Source organism: Sus scrofa, chromosome 3 (genome assembly GCF_000003025.6).
Source record: "Sus scrofa isolate TJ Tabasco breed Duroc chromosome 3, Sscrofa11.1, whole genome shotgun sequence".
Classification (NCBI taxonomy): Eukaryota; Metazoa; Chordata; class Mammalia; order Artiodactyla; family Suidae; genus Sus; species Sus scrofa.
Window position 1 is genome coordinate 53,253,991 of NC_010445.4, and position 20,684 is coordinate 53,274,674.

The following is a 20,684-nucleotide window of genomic DNA, read 5'->3' on the forward strand; positions in this document are numbered from 1 at the left end:
GGCAAATCCTGAGAGCTCCTGGCTCCCCTTTGCCCTCTGAGCTGATCTGAGTTTCTGCAGATGGCTTGGGGCCAGCATCCTGAAGGGCTTCTCCTAACGACCCCCCCACTCCCCTCCCCCCAAGTGCTTCGCGCTACTTTAGCGTTCCGATGAATGTATGCATACTGTCACCTTTGCAGAGGAAATGGCATTTTATTTGTCTAAATGCTCCCACTGGCCCTGAACTCTTGAAAGGCTGGCAACCTTGACATCCCTAGGCTGGAGGAGGTTTGGAAGTATCCGTGGAGTGAATTGCCCATCCCTGTTGGTCCCTCTATCTGCGGGGGGACGTCCCCCTGTGAAGGCTCACGGATGGGCTGAAGTGGAAGGTGCAGTGAGTTTCTTTGTCCATTAAGCCTGTTTCCACTTCCAGTCCAGAGAACAGATCAAAATCAGCCTGTGGAACGACCACTTTGTGGAGTATGGCAGAACGGTGTGCATGTTTCGCACAGAGAAGATCCGGAAGCTTGTAGCCATGGGGATCCCTGAGTCTTTACGAGGCAAACTCTGGCTCCTTTTCTCAGGTGAGTGTTTCTGGTGTCTCCAGGCTGTTTTTTTTTTTTTTGCTTTTTAGGGCCACACCTACAGCATATGGAAGTTCTTGGGCTAGGAGTCCAATCAGAGCTGCAGCCTCCGGGCTACGCCACAGCCATAGCGTATTCACACAGAGAAGCGACAGGGGATATGAGCTGTATCTGTAGCCTACATCGCAGCTCATGGCAATGCTAAATCCTTAACCCACTGATCGAGGCCAGGGATCAAACCCTCATCCTCACGTATACTAGTCAGCTTCGTAACCTGCTGAACCACAATAGGAGCTCCCCAGGTCAGCTTTTATTTCTGGAGCAGATACCAGGTAGAGGGCCCAACCTGAGCTCCGTGTGTGTGCTCACAGACGGGACCTCTCTGCCTGTGAGATGCCTGCCAGAGGACTTCAGAACCCCCCTTGCAGTAACTGTGGGCCTTGGTCCAGCTGCCTTGCTGTCCTTGGTCAGTGTGTGGTCAGGCTGCAATGGTCATCTCTCCCTTAGACATGACTTTAGGAGGCACTTCCTCGTCCTCAGATTCTGTTGAGAACCCCCTGGGCGCGAGGTGTCTTTCTAGGATGGGAAGAAGTTGCTCACTTGCAGCAGGTGAAAGTAAATCCTCAGGGCACACGGCGGCCGGTTCTTCCTGTGTTGAGGACACACAGTGTCTCAGCGGGGTTGCAGGTCTCCTCCTTCTGGACCCAGGGACTCTCCCTGCGCGGAGGTTTAGGGACGTTTGAGGGTCTCATGAGGACACTCACTGACAGATGGGCTGAGGCTGGGGTTCCATGTGTCCAATGGCTTCCTAGGCAGGCATTTCTCTGGGAGCCTTTAGTCCCACCCACTGGGTTCCCTCGAGCAGGAAGGGAAGGCCCTGGGGCCCAAGGTATGACTCTGCTGCTCCTTCTAGGGAGCTGGGGGAGGGGGTGGCCAGGGCCCTGCCTTCCCTGGGGACCCACACAGCCCAGCACCCTCTTTTTCTGCCGCAGAGGCCCAGACACAGACTCTGGGTGCTCTGGCTACTGGGTGGCCTCCCTGAGTTGGTATTTCTAGGTCCTTTTCCAACTCCTGCTCACCTTGTTCCACTGGCTGAGCCTCCCGCTGCCTCATGGCTTGTCTCTGTGGCTGTCCCCCCACCCCCACCCCCACCCCGCCCCGCACTGAGCACGAGTGAAACCCTCCTTTGTCAATTTAAAAATGTCCTTGGTATTGGAGTTCCCGTGTGGCTCAGCACTTTAAGGATCCAGTGTTGTCACCATTGCGGCTCTGGTGGCTGCCGTGGTATGGGTTTGCTCCCTGGCCTGTGAACTTCCTCATGCCATGGGTGCAGCTAAAAAAAAAAGTCCTTGCTCTTTTTGTATTTAATAAAAACAGCCCGTATTCACACAGAGAAGTGAGCAAAGAAAGTGACTCGACTCAGGATCCCACCACCTGAAGGTGACACCTGCTAGTGCCACATGGTGGTGTCCTCTAGGCCTCTTAAATGAATGTGAATACACACTGGGGCACACATTTTTTATTTTATTGAAGGATAGTTTATTTACAGTGTTGTGTTGACTTCTGCTGGACGGCAGAGTGACTCCGTTATACGCATATATACATTTTTTTCCCATATTCTTTGCATTATGGTTAATTACAGGATATTGAATGTAGTTCCCAGTGCTGTATGGTAGGACCTTGTTGTTTATCCATCATATATACTAGTTTGCATCTACTAATCTGAAACTTCTGATCCCCCCCACTCCCCCACCCCAGCAACCACAGGTTTGTTCTCTATGTCTGTGAGTCTGTTTCTGTTCTGTAGGTAGGTTCATCTGTGCCATCTTTTAGATTCCGCATATATGCAGGGTCACACAGTATTTGTCTTTCTCTTTTTTGACTGACTTCACCTAGCACACACATACTTTTTATCTGAAAAACAACAACAGTGCTTGGTCATTTCTTATCCAGCTGCTATTTCATGCAAATGACAGAATTTTCCTGTTGAGGAAAAGGTCTGCTAAGTCAGTGATGGTTGGTAGTGTGGGGCCCCTGTGACAAGAGGATGCCCCTGTTGAGTGCTCATGGGAACCCTGGGGACCAGTCACTGCAGATGGGAGCCTTGGGGAGGGGTATATACTAAACCTCGTCAGAATGGAAATGCGTGAAGTAGCAGTTCAAGGCAGAATTGGGTCCTTCCTGCTCCCTGACTCTCCTGGAACCTCTCTTTGTGGAGATGCATTGGCCCTGGAGCCCCACATGCTCCCCTCTCCCCCACCGCAGGGGACACCAGCTGGACCACAGGTGCCCTGGCGCTGGCTGGCAGGTGAACGGACTCCCCCTGCTGTGTGGAGTCACTCATCCACCACGCTGCCTGGCAGAGGCTGGGGCAGGGGTAGGGGCACGTGGGCTGTGCTTGGCTTCCTGCAGAGCATGAACCCAGGCTCCAGGGCTTCCAGCTGGCAGCTTGTTGGCTCCCTCTTTGCCAGCATCACTTAATCATAATTGTGCCTTCTCCTGTGCTCAACACGCAAGTGCTCCATAGTTTCTTGTTGAAGAAATGCATGAAAATTGTATGTGTGTGTATGTGTAAGTATACATGCGTGTATATATGCGTACAGATGTGTTTATATATGTACACACACACACATACTTCTATTACTAGGGAATACATTTTCCAAAAAGCATAGTAATGAAGCTATTTCTGGTATGTGCTTCCCCCCCTTTAAATAAGATTATTCTTAGGAGTTCCCATTGTGGCTCAATGGGTTAAGAACCCAACTAATATCTATGAGGATCTCTCATGATCATGAACTGAATGGGTTCGATCCCGGGCCTCGCTCAGTGGGTTAAGGATCCAGCATTGGCCACAAGTTGTGGTGTAGGTCACAGATGCTGCTTGGATCTGGCATGGCTGTGGCTGTGGCTGTGGCTGTGCATAGGCCAGCAGCTGCAGCTCTGATTCAAACCCTAGGCTGGGAACTTCCACATATCCAGGTGTGGCAGTAAAAAGAGAAGGAAAAAAAAAGATTATTTTTAGAAAAGCCATGTTATTTCTGTTTCCCCTTTCTTTTTGTTTTTGGGTTGTGTATGATTCCAAATTGTTTTCTCTCCCTCGAGTAGCAAGACACCACTGAGGTCCTCTGATAGGACAGTCCCTCCCCAGATGGACTCTCTCCTGATCAACCCCCTCTCCCCAAAACGTTGCTTTTTTTTTTTTTGTCTTTTTGCTATTTATTGGGCCGCTCCCGCGGCATATGGAGGCTACCAGGCTAGGGGTCGAATCGGAGTTGTAGCTGCCGGCCTACGCCAGAGCCACAGCAACATGGGATCCAAGCCGCGTCTGCAACCTACACCACAGCTCACAGCAACGCTGGATCGTTAACCCACTGAGCAAGGGCAGGGACCAAACCTGCACCTTCATGGTTCCTAGTCAGATTCGTTAACCACTGCGCCACGACGGGAACTCCCCAAAACGTTGCTTTTAAATCTTCAGATGCCGTCACTGACCTCGCTGCACATCCCGGTTACTATGGTAACCTGGTGGAGGAGTCCATGGGAAAGTGTTGCCTGGTGACGGAGGAGATAGAGCGGGACCTGCACCGCTCCTTACCGGAGCACCCCGCCTTCCAAAACGAAACGGGAATCGCTGCTTTGAGGAGAGTCCTGACAGCCTATGCCCACCGGAACCCCCAGATCGGGTACTGCCAGGTGAGCCACACTGCAGGTCATAGCCCCCATGCTGGGCCAACCCCCAGGCCTCGGATGTGGTGTGAGTCAGGCAGGCTGAGCTTGTCCCTCTGGAAGGAGGGACGTCACCCAGGGCTGGGGAGAGCGTTGCACAGGCTGGGCCTCTAAATGTGGGAGGCCACTCATTCTGTCTTCACGGCCTCCAGGCCTCCACTGTAGGACAGGGAAAGCTGCATGGAGCTTTCACTCTCCAGACTGTACAGAAGTCATGGGGCTTTTTTTTTAATTAAAAAAAAATTTTATTATAGTTGATTCACAGTGTTGTGTCAATTTCTGCTGTACAGCAAAGTGACCCAGTTACACACATACATACATTCTTTTTCTCGTATTATCTTCCGTCATGTTCCATCACAAGTGATTGGGTATAGTTCATAGGGATTATTATTACTTTTTTTTTAGGGCCACACCTACGGCATATGGAGGTTCCCAGGCTAGGGGTCAAATTGGAGCTGCAGCTGCTGGCCTACATCACAGCCACAGCAATACCAGATCCAAGCCCCATCTGCCACCTACACCACAGCTCACAGCAACACCGGATCCTTCACCCACTGAGTGGGGCCAGAGATTGAACCTGCCTCCTAATGAGTAGTGGTCAGATTCGTTTCCCTTGAGCCACGATGGAAGCTCCATAGGGATTATTTTTGAAATGGCAGTGGTATTTGGGGAGGAAAAAGATATTTGGGGTGGATCGCTCTCCTCCAAGAAGCACATGTGGAGGTAGGACGTCATCCGAGTGGCTCCTGAGTTACTCAGGAAGATTACTCGTCTGCTCAGAAAAAACAGGCACAAAATAAAACCCCAAGAGGAGATAGGGTGAGAGAAGCATCTTGAGATTTAGAAAGATAAAATCGTAAGCTTTATTGCCTATGAATAAGCAAAAATAGTGGGCGAGTGAAGGTGTGTGTGTCTGTCTGAACATAGACACAGAGGTAGTTGATTGGGATCCAAGCCTGAGGCAGCCTCCAGAGCTCAGCCCAGCGTTGCTCCCTGAGGATGGGGCAGAGTGGTGGCTGATCACTCAGCCCTGTGTGTCTGTGAGGCCCACATGGATACCGTGGTCACTGCAGCTCAGTGTCCTGTGGTTGCTATGCTGCATCTCTCATCTATGCGGTTGTGACTCTTGTGGGTCACTTGAGCTAGCGTGGTTTTTAAAGTCTCCGTGGTGGCCACACAGTCTGGTCAGTAACTGTCCCCACCCCTGTGACCCCTCCCCATCCCCGGAGCAGTCCATGAACATCCTGACCTCCGTTCTGCTGCTGTACGCCAAGGAGGAGGAAGCCTTCTGGCTGCTGGTTGCTGTGTGTGAGCGGATGCTGCCTGACTACTTCAACCACCGAGTCATTGGTAACTGCCCCTTCCTCCCGCTCTGTCCCCGGGGGATGGTGATAGAACTGGGGCCAAAGCATCGATCACCAGTCTTGGTGATCCAGTCCCCCGTGCCACTCAGCTAGTCTCTGCACAGACACCATTTGACTCTTGACTTTGCAAAACTAACTAGTGTGATTCTTTACACAGTTTTGGCAAGGGTAGAATGTGGTAACCTGATTGCTCTCTTGCCATGAACACTTACAGATTTTGGATAAAGAACACATAAGTGATTTTACATGGATAGCTGGACTTGAAGAAGGAAAAAAATGTCTAGGCTCCAAGAGCAAATTGAAAAGTGAAAACCAAAGAGGTTTGTCACTGATGCTGAGGCCTGGAAAGGGAAGGGGTGTTGCTCTTGGTACCCAGGGAATTCATACGGACAGAAGTCCCAGTGCTCCCAAAAGGCTGCCGATCCCGTGGCGCCACTGCTGGATTCCTATTATGGTGGTTTTAATTTGAATTTCTCCCTGGTAATTATTAAAGATGATGAACCTGTTTTTCTGTGCTTACTGGCCATTTGTTTATCATCACTTTAGAAATGTCTGTTCACATCTTTTGCCTCTTTTTTTTTTTTTAAAAAAAGATTAGGTTATTGACTTCCTGTTACTAAGTTGCATCAGTTCTTTCTTTTGATGACAAAACCTTTGTCAGGCTATGAGTCCCAGATATTTTCTCTTGAGATCGAAGTTTGCATTAACTTTTTATTGGCTGCACCCACGGTGTGTGGAAGTTCCCCCTGCCAGGGGTCAAACCCATGCCACAGCAGGGACAATGTCAGATCCGTGACCTGCTGAGCCACCAGGGAATTGTGGATTTTGCACCTTCATTTTCTTCATGGTGTCTTGTGAAGAACACCTGTCTTTAATTTTGATGAAGTCAAGTTTATACTTTTTTCTGTGGTTAATGTATTGGTGTCTAAGAAGATTTGCCTTTTTCCTGTATTTTCTTTAGATGTTTTTCAGCATTAGCTTTTAGAATTAAGTCCTTGACACATTTGCAGTGTATTTTTCTGTATGATGTGAAGTAGGAGGCCAGGTTCCCTCCTCCCCCCAAGATACCCACTTGATGCAGCACTATTTTTGGAAAACACTCTCCTTTCCCCATTAAATTACCTTGGTCAGAACATCCGAAATCCATGAACTTTGAGTCCTTTTCTGGACTGCACTCCCGTTGCACTGTTCTGCAGATCCCAGAGTGGCATTCATTTTAGGCTGACCTCAGAGGTCTTGCATCCCTCTCCAGCCAGGTCTCTGTGGCTTCCTTTCCAGGGGCCCAGGTAGACCAGTCCGTCTTTGAGGAGCTCATCAAGGAGCAGCTCCCTGAGCTGGCGGAGCACATGCAGGATCTCTCGGCCCTGGCGTCCATCTCCCTCTCCTGGTTCCTGACTCTGTTCCTCAGCATCATGCCCCTGGAGAGCGCGGTGAACGTGGTCGACTGCTTCTTCTATGACGGCATCAAAGCCATCTTCCAGCTGGGGCTGGCCGTGCTGGAGGCCAACGCCGAGGACCTGTGCCGCAGCAAGGACGACGGCCAGGCCCTGATGGTCCTCAGCAGGTGGGCCTGGTGCCTCTGCCTGACGAGGGGAGGGGCAGCAGCTGGACCCAGGGAGCTGAGCGGTGGGACAGGTGGCAGGGCCATCACTGTGGGAGTTTCCCACTCTGACACGTGTGCCCCCATTCCTCATACCTCCCCACGGAGTGACAGCAGGAGGTGAGGGCGTCGATGCCTTCCTCTGAGCAGATCCAATCATCTTGAGTCTAGATGGATTCGTAGTGGCCTTGAGCAGGGGCGGGCAGTGGCCACAGGGAAATGGGGCCTCAGGCAGCCAAGTGGAGGATTTGGACATTGTGCGCATAGGGGCTGGTGTGATGCAGTGAAAGCAGAGTCCCGCTGGGCTGGGGACGGGAACCTGGGTCTTTTGGAGCTGAGGGGAAGTTGGATGACAAGTGCCTTTTCAGGATATTGCGGAAGCTTAAAATTGCAGTATGCACGGAATTTTATATTTATATCACTGGAGAGTCTCAAACCCCTGGAAACCTCTCCGTGGCGTCCAGGCTGACAAGTCTGGCTTTACTTCTGTCTCCCCATTTTTCTAAAGCAAGTGTCATAGTTGCTGCCTGGCCCTCTTCCCAGTATCTAGAGACAGATGAGCTGGGATGGAAGTACCACCACGTGTCCAGGGGCCCCCATGAAGGTGGCAGGGGCCATGGGGTACCCAGGGGAGGGTGAACCTGTGCTTTTCTGGTGGCTGGTGTGCCCAGGTTTCTGGATCACATTAAGAACGAGGACAGCCCTGGACCCCCGGTTGGCAGCCACCATGCCTTTTTCTCCGACGACCAGGAGCCCTGTCCTGTGACCGACATTGCTGACCTGATTCGGGACTCCTACGAGGTACTGGGGGGCCCCATCCCTGCCCCCACCCCCAGCTCTCTGGGGAGATGGACTTCCAGGGAGGTATTCCCAGCTCCTCCCTTGTTTCCTGTCTGGATGCAAAAAGGGATTGTGTGAGCAAGTCGTCCGTCCCTTCCCTGCAGAAGTTTGGAGACCAGTCCGTGGCTCAGATTGAGCACATGCGCCGTAAGCACAGGATCAGGGTCCTCCAGGGCCACGAGGACACCACGAAGCAGAACGTGGTGAGTCGGGGCCCCCTCAGCACCCCTGTGTGGCAGCAAGGCGCTGAGCTGGGCTGGGTGCACCTCCCATGAGAATGAACAGCTTGACCCAGGGTGGGGGGCGGGGAGTGACCTGGCAGAGCAGTAGCAGGGGTCCACTGTTAGAGTCAGGCAGTTGGTGAGTGTGTGAACCACTGCGAGCCTCAGTCTCCCCAGCTGTAAACTAAGGCTAATAATGCCCATCACATGGAGTCAAATGCGGGACGATACATGCCCAGCGCAGGGCCCTGCAGTGTTGATGGTTGTTATCCTGGAGGAGCTTCCTGCCCGGGCTCTGGCTTTCCCGGTGTTTACTTCCATTAAACATTTGTCCTGAGTCACTGATGTCAGGAACAGACTCCTCTCCAGGAGGGCAGAATCTGCCCAGGAGGGGAGCTGGTGCCTGGGGGGGTGGGTTGGGGGTAGGGGGTGGAGAGGCATGTCCCACCCCCCCAGGAAGCACCCTTTTGGCCCTCTGGCCCTCTCAGGGGCAGGCAGAGAATTCACCGCCTGGCTGTTGGTTCTTTCCTCAAGCTCCGAGTCGTGATTCCAGAAGTCTCAGTTCTCCCTGAAGACCTAGAGGAACTCTATGATTTATTCAAGGTAGGAACATCTGGGAGGATGAGAGGGTGACCAGCCCCAGCCGAGCTTGTCCACCTACCTGGGGGAGGTTGTGGAAGCTGAGGGTCAGCATATGCCTGTTGGGTGGCACTGGGGGCTGGAGCTGCCCCACTGGCCCTCTGGCTTTGCCTTGCTTGCTGGATGCATGGACGGTGCTGCACTCTGCTGAAAGCCCCCCAAGTGCCAGTGACGGTCCTCCACTGCCCGATGCAGAGGTCCCAGTTGATAATGGATGCCGCAGTGAGCCTTAATTGAAATGATCATCTCATATCCTTTTATATTACTCATAATCCCACCTGTAAGATGTGTATACATATTTTTTCTTTTAAAAAAATATAGTGGAGTTCATGTCATGGCTCAGTGGTTAACGAATCCGACTAGGAACCATGAGGTTGTGGGTTCGATCCCTGGCCTTGCTCAGTGGGTTGAGGATCCGGCATTGCCATGAGCTGTGGTGTAGGTCGCAGGCACGGCTCGGATCCCGTGTTGCTGTGACTCTGGTGTAGGCCGGAAGCTACAGCTCTGATTAGACCCCTAGCCTGGGAACCGCCATATGCCGCAGGTGCAGCCCTAGAAAAGACAAAAAAAAAAAAAAAAAGTTAATTTACAATGTTGAGTTAGTTTCAAGCACACAGCAAAATGATTTAGTTATGCATATGTATGTATATTGATAAGGTTATTACAAGATATTGAGGAGGGTGCCCTGTGCTTTACAGGGCCTCGTTGTTTACCTACTTTATATACAATAGTGTAAATACGTTAATCCAAACTCTTCATTTATTTCTCCCCCACATATTTTTATATTTGTGTGGAGCCTTCATGCTGTTGATGTTCTCTTTTCAATGCTTTTAGGAACACTTTCTTATGTTGCCATATAGTCTTACTCATTTTTCAGTCATTTTATTTATTAATTAATTAATTTATTTATTTATTTTAGTGATTATTTATTTATTTTGGTCTTTTTGCCATTTCTTGGGCCGCTCCCGCGGCATATGGAGGTTCCCAGGCTAGGGGTCTAATCAGAGCTGTACCTGCCAGCCTACGCCAGAGCCACAGCAACGTGAGATCCGAGCCGCGTCTGCGACCTTCACCACAGCTCATGGCAACCCTGGATCGTTAACCCACTGAGCAAGGGCAGGGATCCAACCCACAACCTCATGGTTCCTAGTCAGATTCATTAATCACTGCGCCACGACGGGAACTCCCATTTTATTTATTTTTTATTGTTTGATTTTTAGGGCCGCACGTGAGGCACATGGAAGTTCCAGGCTCGGGGGCGAATCTGAGCTGCAGCTGCCGGCCTACACCGCAGCCACAGCAACTGGGGATCTGAGCCACGTCTGCGACCTCTACCACAGCTCACGGCAACGCCAGATCCTAAACCCACTGAGCGAGGCCAGGGATTGAACCCAAGTCCTCATGGATACTAGTTGGGTTCGTTACCGCTGAGCCACAATGGGAACTCCTCAATCACTTTAAAACCCAGCATGTTGATAATACATGAAACAGTATTTCTAATTTTTGGATATTTAGGTAGAATCTCAGTTCTTGGTCTTAAATCACCTTAAAAGAACATTTTCAAGTGCCTTCCTGAAAATTTTCTTGCTGGAAACAGTCAATAAAAATGGGCAAGAGAGGGAGTTTCCATTGTGATGCAGTGGAAATGAATCCATCTAGTATCCATGAGGTTGCAGGTTTGATCCCTGACCTCACTCAGTGGGTTAAGGATCCGGCGTTGCCATGAGCTGTGGTGTAGGTCACAGACGCAGCTCAAATCCCCAATTGCTGTGGCTGTGGTGAAGGTTGGCAGTTGCAGCTCAGATTCACCCCCTAGCCTGGGAACTTCCATATGCCATGGGTGTGGCCCTAAAAAGTAAAGCGGGGGTGGGGGGGAGGGCAAGAGTGGTAGACAGCACACCTACTCCTGACAGCCTGGCAGGGAAGGGGCAGAGCAGGGCCAGTACCGAGGAGTCTGGTTGCTGGAGTTCTTCTGGGGCCTCGGAGCCACCAGCACTTCTGAACTCAAATTGCCCCACGCTATTTTTTTTTCTTAACCTCCTGAGCCACAATGGGAACTCCCTCAAATTGCCCTGTTCTAGAAATTGTCATAAGCAGCGCATCGGTGGTTCTGAGTGGAGCCTCAGAGGTTGTCTGAACACTTTGTGCGGCTGACATGGCACTGGCCTGGGGGCCTGGCTTAATAGATTGCTGGCACTCACTCCCAGTATGCAGGATGCAAGCTGAGGACGTCTCAGGCATGTCTTCTGGAATCACCACCCGTTTTCAAGTTTTATAGTTTCCTCTGTTGCATGAAGAGAAAATATGAAGGCAGAGCCTTGGTGTCCCAAGGCTCCACCTCTCTAACTTTCAAGGAGGAAAAACAGGGAGTAATAGAAACACAAAAGTAGGTAAACAAATGTTGTTTAGCATCAAATGTCTTTCACTTATTTAGGCCTAACTGTTCTCAGCTTGAGAGAATGAGACACCTCACACATCTGAATTGGTCTAACTTAAAAGATGGCTTTAAATTCGTAATAAAAATAGGTTTCATTAAGTACCAATGATATCATGCACCTTTCAGACAAAGAGTGTTTAAAGAAGACAGAGCGGTTACCTGTTTCCTATTTCTGTCTTTCCTGTGAACAATGTGGGTATGAAATTATTTTCATATTTGTAGTAGGGCCTGCCAGGCCTTTCATGGGCAGAGGACTAACAACAAATAGAAACTATAAATACAAGACCATTTCCAAGATGGACTGATTGCCAAAGGAAATGCCAGTAAAACAGTGTTGCAATCTGGTATCACCTTCCGTCGTCAACCTGAGGCTCCTCCTTCATGCCCAGAGTCATCCTCACGTCCCTCCGAACAGCTCTCCGGCTGAGCTTCTCCCCCAGGCGCCTGACTTTCTCTGAATTTCCTTGGCGTCATCATCGTCTGACCTTGTATATGTTAATACTTGTTTGGGTTCTGTGGGGTATAGTGTTCCCTCGTTGGGTTTTGCAGGCATCTGTCTTTTTTTTTTAATTTAAAAATTTTTTTCCATTAAGAATTGTTTTAAATGATTTATTTTTTTGTATTTTTAATGATTTTTATTTTTATTTTTGTATTTTTTAATGATTTTTATTTTTATTTTTGTATTTTTAAATTATTTTTATAAAGCTCTTGTCCTTTTTTTTTGGTCTTTTGTCTTATATGCGGCCCTAAAAAGACAAAAGAACACATACGGGTGCATGTGTCTTTTTCAAGGAAAGTTTTGTCCAGATGTATGCCCAAGAGTGGGATGGCTGGGTCATATGGCCCTCCCACAGTGCAGAAGGGTTCCCTTTTCTCCACACCCCCTCCAGCATTTGTTATTTGTGGACTTATTAATGATGGCCATTCTGACTGGTGTGAGGTGGTATCTCATGGTAGTTTTGATTTGCATTTCTCAAATAATCAGTGAAGTTGAGCATTTTTTCATGTGCTGACTTCTTTCACCTAGCACACTGCCCTCAAGGCCCATCCAGGTTATAAAACGGTGTTTGAAGTTACATAAATTCTGTTTTGTGACATTTGTCCCTTATTCTCTCATATTGAAAACAGCTTCATTACTTGTACCTCTGCAAGTAAGACAGGAAGAAAATAATACATACTTGGTGTCATAGGCCACTCCTGAATGGCCAGGACCTGTAACAGTGCCTTATATATTCCATAGACCTGCTCTTGTTAATAATCAGCTAAATTGATTTACTACTGATGGATGATCAGGCCCTAGAAGGCATTTGGTGGCTTTAATATTACTTTTCTGGCTTCTGAGTTCTGGGTAAGACTTTTATTTTCAAAATTTAATTAAAAAACCCTGAACAAAAAATACACATAGGGAGTTCCCATTGTGGCACAGTGAAAACGGATCCGACTGGTATCCATGAGGATGTGGGTTCGATCCCTGGCCCCAATCAGTGGGTTAAGGATCCGGCATTGCTGTGAGCTATGGTGTAGGTTGCAGACATGGCTCGGAGCCTGCATTGTTGTGGCTGTGGGGTAGGCCAGGGCCGTACGTTCGACCCTAGCCTGGGAACTTCCATATGCTGTGGATACAGCCCTTAAAAAAAAAAAAGAAATATATATATATATGTATATATATGATTATACCTACTATCATGATTAAAAAAAAACCCTTTAAGCAAAATTGAAAGGATCTTATCCTGTCTGCACCTTCAGTCCCACCTTGCATGATAACGACTGTTAACGATATGGTGAATGTCTATCCTGACTTTTCCCCCTTGTGTTTATGTCTTGTATACACACATACAGGCCACACACTTTCACTCTCTTTTTCCCACAGTTTTTATCATGGGCATTTTTCTAGATTCAGTATCTACACATCTTTCCAAGCTCTTTTTTTTTTTGTCTTTTCTAGGGCCACACTTGCGGCCTATGGAGGTTCCTAGGCTAGGGGTCCAATTGGAGTTGTAGCCGCCTGTCTACACCAGAGCCACAGCCACAGCGCCTCGGAATCCGAGCTGAGTCTGCAATCTACACCACAGCTCACAGCAACACCAGATCCTTAACCTACTGATTGAGGCCCAGGGATGGAACCCACAACCTCATGGTTCTTAGTCAGATTCGTTAACCACTGAGCCACAATGGGAACTCCAAATTTCATTTTTTAATGGCTGTGGAATTTGATTGTAGGGCTGAACCATAGTTTACTAACCATGCACTCGTGGAGGCACATTGAGCATTTCCAGTATTTTCTCTGCTTTATAAAGTCAGGATCCTTGTAGCTTTCTCTGGTCACCTGTGCTGCTATTTCCAGAGGATGGGTTCCTTAGGAATGCACAAAGCAAATTTTAGTCACTACTGCTAAAGTATTTTAGATTTTTCAAATTTCATTTCCACTGATGATGTTGAAGAGTGTTCATTTCCGGGGTTCCACACTCACCCAGCATTTAATTTATGGATCTTTTCAAATTTTGCTAGTTTTGTAGAAAATTGCCTTTCACTGTAATTCAAATTTGTTGACTCACTAGTGAGGTTGAGTACCCTTTCATAAATTCGTTAGCTAATTGTACACTTCTTTGTATCAGCTCTTCATCACCTTTGCCCGTTTCTATATTGGTTTGTTTTTCTGTAGGATTCTGTGTCAACTGGTTGTGACCTCCATGTTATACCTGTTTTCTTCTGGTCAGGATTCTAAGGGCCTCTAGCTTCCTAGGATGCACAAATACACATGGAAATTCACAATGTGTCTTGGGTTTTGAGGAATAGGAATTTATTAGACCTTTGTTTCACACTTAAGTTCTTGTGGTATTTTTCATGATTCTGCAAAGGCTATTTAATGAACATGGCTGCAAGTCATAACAGTTAAATTATAAATGGCATTTTGGTTGCCATCCAAGGATAGGCACTTGCACGTTATAGCATCTACACGTGTTTCTTGCCATTCTTGTGGGCAGAAGGCATTGAACTTGTGCAGAACCCTGTACTCATTAGGGACCCCTTTCAGTGAGTTGAGATGTCCCAAGAGGTGATGTAGTACAGGTGTAAAAGATGCGTTTTAAAGAGGCTGGCCCAGGGAGTTCCCGTCGAGGCTCAGCTGTTAACGAACCCAACTAGTATCCATGAAGACGCGGGTTCCATCCCTGGCCTCGCTCAGTGGGTTAAGGATCTGGCGTTGCTGTGAGCTGTGGTGTAGGTCGGAGACCCAGCTTGGATCCCAAGTTACTGTGGCTGAGGTGTGCCGAATCCAGTGCTGCAGGGCAATGGGAGATCATGAGGGAGGGAAGCGTGGCCTAACACACAAGGCTGTTTTTTTTTTTTTTTTTTTTTTTTGTTGTTGTTGTTGCTGCTATTTCTTGGGCCGCTCCCGCGGCATATGGAGGTTCCCAGGCTAGGGGTTGAATCGGAGCTGTAGCCACCGGCCTACGCCAGAGCCACAGCAACGCGGGATCCGAGCCGCGTCTGCAACCTACACCACAGCTCACGGCAACGCCAGATCATTAACCCACTGAGCAAGGGCAGGGACCGAACCCGCAACCTCATGGTTCCTAGTCGGATTCGTTAACCACTGCGCCACGTCGGGAACTCCACAAGACTGTTTTACATTTAGAAAGTGAGGGACCAGGAGGCACTCTGTTCTGCAGAACAAAGGCACCTAGGCTTTAGCCCTCATGACTTTTATTAGGGAAGAGGTAATGAGCAAAATCAGGTGCAGGCAATGACAAAGCGATCTCTTAGTGAATAACAAAGAAACTAGTTACAGGTGCATACCTCTAGGGCATAATGCAGCTGCTCATGGTTAATGCATAACTCCCTTAGCTTGTCTTTGAAGGAGACCCTGTACCTTAGAATTCTGCGTGTTAGCTTCTTGTGCTTTTGCACATGCTCCAAGTTTGCCTTCTGCAGAGTTCAGCAGTTCAGTGGTCTCCAACAGTGGTAAAGACCAGCAGCTGTAGCTCTGATTCGACCCCTAGCCTGGGAACCTCCATATGCCACGGGTGGAGCCCTAAAAAGACAAAAGACCAACCAAAAAAAAAAAAAAAAAAAAAAAAAAAAGAGAGGCTGATCTGGTCCTAGGTGACAGGGCCAGTTTTGACTGCTTTAGTTTTCAGTCTCTTCCCAAGACTTCAAACTGCCTCTGTTTTTTAAATTTTTGAATTTTTAACCTATTGATATGGTTCAAAATTCACAACATATTAAAAAAAAAAACATGCAGTAAAAAGGCTCACTTCCTCATCTGAATCTCTGCCCCTATTTCTGTCCCAACAGGGGACCAGTGTTAATAGTTTCTTCTGTGTCCTATAGATTTGTCAGTACTTTTTGACTTTCAAATAATAGGATCTTAAGTGAAAATAGCAGAGTAGAAATTATGTGACTTCTATAATTCAAACTATAGCAGCCAAGCTGTACATTTAAAAATTGTTAAAATGATAAATTTTGGTGTGTGCATCTTGCTACAATGAAAAAACAAAAGAAACCTTAATTAAAAGAAAAAAATGTCAAAATTAACATATTCGTGTAGGCATAGACTACAGGGTAATAGGGAAAAGTACACATCTGGTTGGAGTGGTGAGAGGGTGAGATAATGTTTTTATTTGTTGTGATGTTGCTTACTCAGTGGTAACAATTTTAGCAGGCAGAGTAATTGAGGCAGGAAGGCCTCTTAAGCCTGGGCCTCGCCCAGGTGCCGCCCTCACAGCCCTTCCCCCTCCCCCTCAGCGAGAACACATGATGAGCTGCTACTGGGAGCAGCCTGGACCTCTGGCCCTGCGCCACGACCCCAGCAGGCCCTACGCAGAGCAGTACCGCATAGACGCCCGGCAGTTTGCACGCCTGTTTCAGCTCGTCTCGCCGTGGACCTGTGGGGCCCACACAGACATCCTGGCCGAGAGGACTTTCAGGCTCCTGGACGACAACATGGACCACCTTATTGAATTCAAAGCCTTCGTGAGCTGTCTGGGTATGACTCTGGGTCTTTACTGCAGCAAGTTCATTGGGCGAGTGATGAAGCAGGCACGGCCACTCAGGGAGGTGGATTTGTGTCTAGTCTGATGTGATTTTGTGATTTTTAACAGTCCCTTTGCAGGCTCCTCTCATGACCACTTTTATAGGCTGCCCAAGGCGGGTGGGGCAGGGGCCCAGGCTCTCCACATCCAAGGTCACTGACCTCCCGGGTGTGGTGGTGGCTTGTTAGGAGACACGTTCTTAACTTTTGCAGCTACAATTAAAATCTTCCAGAAGTCATGAGGCCAAAGTTCCCAAGGTTATCCAGTCTCCAATCAGTCACCACCCTTCTTGTTTTCCTTTCAAACTCAGTGTGTCTGGGGCAGGGGTGGATGTCAGGTCAATTGAGCATTGACCTCACCCCTCTCCCCACAGTGACTTTGTGTCATGACACATAGACTTTAATCATTTGCATCTAGTCAGTCTCTCTCTTTTTAAAAATTTTGCAGATATCATGTATAACGGAGAAATGAATGAGAAAATCAAGCTGTTATACAGGCTTCATATCCCTCCAGGTAAGAAATTCCAAGTAGAAAAGTCAGGCTCTGTTCTGTCTTGACATAAATCCGCTTTGTGCACAACCCTTTCTTCTCGTTTTAAATTTATTCAACTTGAGGCAACACGTGTGTCTAGTTTGATTGGGGTGGCTAATGACAGATTTTAAGTATCTCATTTTATTTTTTAATTTTTTTTGGTCTTTTTTTAAATCCGTACCTGCGGCATATCAAAGCTCCCAAGTTAGGGGTTGAATCAGAGCTGCAGTTGCCGGCCTACGCCGCAGCAATGCAGGATCTGAGCCATGTCTGTGACCTACACCACAGCTCACAGCAACATCAGATCCTTAACCCACTGAGTGAGGCCAGGGATTGAACCCGCGTCCTCATGGTTACTAGTCGGGTTCATTGCTACTGAACCACAACTGGAACTGGAACTCTGAATTTCCTTCCTTTTTTTTTTTTTTTTTTTTTTTTTTTGATGGCTGAGCAGGATTCCATCGTGTGCATGTATATGTGTACACAACTTTACTGAATTCATTTATTCTAAGAGTCTTCTGATGGTGCTTTTAAGATTTTCTATATGTGGTATCATGTCATCTGTGAATAGTGACAGTTTTACCTCTTCGTTCCCACTATGATCCTTTTCTTTCTTAATTGTTCTGACTCACACATACAATAAATGTGGAATAAAGGTTGCAAGAGTGAGCATCCTTGTTTTCATTTTTTGCCTTTTGTCTTTTTAGGGCCACACCCGCGCGGCATATGGAGGTCCCCAGGCTAGGGGTCTAATTGGAGCTGTTGATACCGGCCTATGACAGAGCCACAGCAATGCCAGATCCAAGCCATGTCTTCTACCTACACCACAGCTCACGGCAACGCCAGATCCTTGACCCACTAAGCTAGGCCAGGGGTCCAGCTCGCAACCTCATGGTTCCTAGTCAGATTTGTTTCTGCTGCACCGCAATGGGAACACCATCCTTCTTGATCTTAGATCTGATCACCGTGGAGTATGACATTAGCTGTGAGTTTGTCATACGGCCCTAATTACATTAAGGTACGTCCTTCTACAACCACTTTGTTGAGAGTTTTGATCATCAGTGGATCTTGAATTTTGTCAAATGCTTTTTCTGCATCTATTGAGACAGTGATATTTATCCTTCATTAATGTGGCACATATATCAAAGTGATTTGTGGATGCTGAACTATCCTTACATCCTTATAATAAATCCTACTTGCTCATGGTATATAATCCTTTTAATGTATCACAAAGTAGATTTGCTAATAGTTTGAGGATTTTTACATCTATTTTCATCAGGGATATGGAGCTGGTATGCGGGTAATTTTGACCTTGTAAAAAGAGTTTGGAAGTATTCTCTCCTCTTCGGTTTTGTCAAGAGTTTGAGAAGTTTAGGTATGAGATCTTTGAATGTTCGGTGGAATTCACTAGTGAAGCCATCTGGTCCTGGGGTTTTGTTTGTTGGTAGGTTTTTAATTACTGCTTTGATATCTTTACTAGTAATTGGTCTGTTGAGATTTTCTGTTTCTTCACAATTCAATCTTAGATTATATATTTCTAGAATTTCTCCATTCCCTCTAAGTTGTTCAGTTTGTTGGTGTATGATTGTTCATATGAGTTTCTTATGATCATGTGTCTGTGTTATCAGTTGTAACTTCTTTCATTTCTGACTTTGAGCTCTCCTTTTCTTGGTGAGCCTAGATGAAGGTTTGTCATTTTTGTTTATTTTTTCAAAGAACTGGTTCTTAACTTCGTTGACATTTTCTGTTGTGTTCACAATCTCTTTTTCATTTTTGCTGATAATTTCCCTGTTAGAACTGTTTTTGGTGCATCCTATAGATTTTTGGAATGTTATATTTCCATTTTCATTTGGCTTTAGGTTTCTTTTTTGTTGTTGTTGTTGTTTTGTTGACCTACTTGTTGTTCAATAGCACGAGGGTTTTTTGTTTTGTTTTTTTGTTGTGCTTTGCTTTGCTTTTTGGGGCCACACCTGAGGCACATGGAGGTTCTCAGGCTAGGGGTTGAATCGGAATTACAGCTGCCGGCCTCCACCACAGCTACAGCCACACGGGATCTGAGCCATGTCTGTTACCTGCATCACAGCTCATGGCAATGTCGGATCTTTAACCCACAGAGTGAGGCCAGGGATCAAACCCGTGTCCTCACAGATCCTAATCATTAACCCCTGAGCCAGGAAGAGAACTCCACATGTTTTTTGTTTTTTTTTTTTTTTTAATCTCCATGTAATTTGTGATTTTTTTCCAGTTTTCGTGTAATTGATTTCTAGTTTCATACCGTTGTGGTCAGAAAAGATTCTTGATATGAGTTCAGTCTTCTTTTAAATTTATTGAGCCTTGCTTTATGGCCGAACATGTGATTTATGTTGGAGAATGTTCCTTATGCACTTGAGAACATGTATTCTGCTACTTTTTGATGGAATGTTTTGTGTATAAGTATAGGTTAGGGCTGATGCTTCATTATTGATTTTCAGTCTGAACCATCTACCCATTAATGTAAATGGGTTCTTAACATTCCCTACTAGACTGTATTTCTGTCAGTTTCTCCCTTTAGGGGAGAATATTTATTAATATTTGCTTTATGTATTTAGGTATGTCTCTCTTGGACACATAAATATTATAAATATTAAATCTTTCTGTTGGATTGATCCCTTTATTATTATATAATGGCCTTCTTTGTCTTTTATTACAGCTTTTTTTTTTTCTTTCTTTTTTGGCCACCTTGTGGCATGTGGAGTTGGGAGTTCCTGGGCCAGGGACCCAGATCTGAGCTGCAAATGTGACTTAAGCCACAGCTGCAGTATCATTGGATCCTTAGCACACTGTGCCAGGCCGGGGATCAAGCCTGCATCCTGGTGCTCCAGAGACACCACCAATCCCATTGGGCCAAGGCAGGAACTCCACAGCTTTTATTTTAAGCTTGTTTTTTTTGTTTTGTTTTCTTTTGTTTTTTTGCTTTGTTTGGGCCGTACCCACGGCATATGAAGGTTCCTAGGCTAGGGGTCGAATCAGAGCTACAGCTGCTGGCCTACACCAGAGCCACAGCAACACCAGATCTGAGCCTCGTCTGTGACCTACACCACAGCTCACTGCAGCACGGGATCCTTAACCCACTGAGCGAGGCCAGGGATTGAACCTTCATCCTCATGGATACTAGTGGGATTGTTTCCAATGCACCACACCAGGAACTCCAAGTCTTGTGGTTTTAATCCAGTCAGTCTTTGATTAGGAAATGTGGTCTATTTATATTTAAAGTAGTTGTAGATAAGTATGTACTTACTGCTATTTTGCTAATTGTTTTTTGTATTTCCTTTATGTGCTTTTTCTCTTTCTTCCGTTGCGGTTTGATGACATTCTCTAGTGTTACATTTAGATTTCATTTCTCATTATCTTTTGTGTATGTCCTATGGGTTTTTGCTGTGTGGTTATGACATACCTGTATGACATCCTGTATAGATCACAGTCCTTTTTAAGTTGATATCAACTTAACTTTAAATGTATTCTAAAAACATTTTTATTCCCTGTTTTTTGTTTTTGTTTTGTTTTTTGGTTTTTGGGGTTTTTTTGCTTTTTTTCGGGCAGCACCTATGGCACATGGAAGTTCCAGGCTTAGGGGTCGAATTAGAGCTGCATCTTCGACCTATACCACAGCCACAGCAATGCTGGATCCTTAACCCACTAAGTAAAGCCAGGAATTGAACCCACATCCTCATGGATACTATTTGGGTTTGTT

At 46.8% G+C, this 20,684-nt stretch overlaps 1 protein-coding gene across 2 annotated transcripts in view; it reads left to right on the forward strand.

Moving 5' to 3' along the window:
- Positions 1-20,684, forward strand: part of TBC1D8 (TBC1 domain family member 8) — a 140,191-nt gene that overhangs the window by 104,932 nt on the left and 14,575 nt on the right. For both annotated transcript variants that reach the window (XM_021087166.1, XM_021087165.1), the window contains exons 9-17: positions 413-563; positions 4,042-4,256; positions 5,522-5,639; positions 6,932-7,217; positions 7,925-8,054; positions 8,198-8,296; positions 8,849-8,917; positions 16,137-16,377; positions 16,871-16,936. In XM_021087166.1, coding sequence (XP_020942825.1) covers positions 413-563; positions 4,042-4,256; positions 5,522-5,639; positions 6,932-7,217; positions 7,925-8,054; positions 8,198-8,296; positions 8,849-8,917; positions 16,137-16,377; positions 16,871-16,936 — 1,375 coding nt within the window. The remainder of the gene's footprint in view (positions 1-412; positions 564-4,041; positions 4,257-5,521; positions 5,640-6,931; positions 7,218-7,924; positions 8,055-8,197; positions 8,297-8,848; positions 8,918-16,136; positions 16,378-16,870; positions 16,937-20,684) is intronic.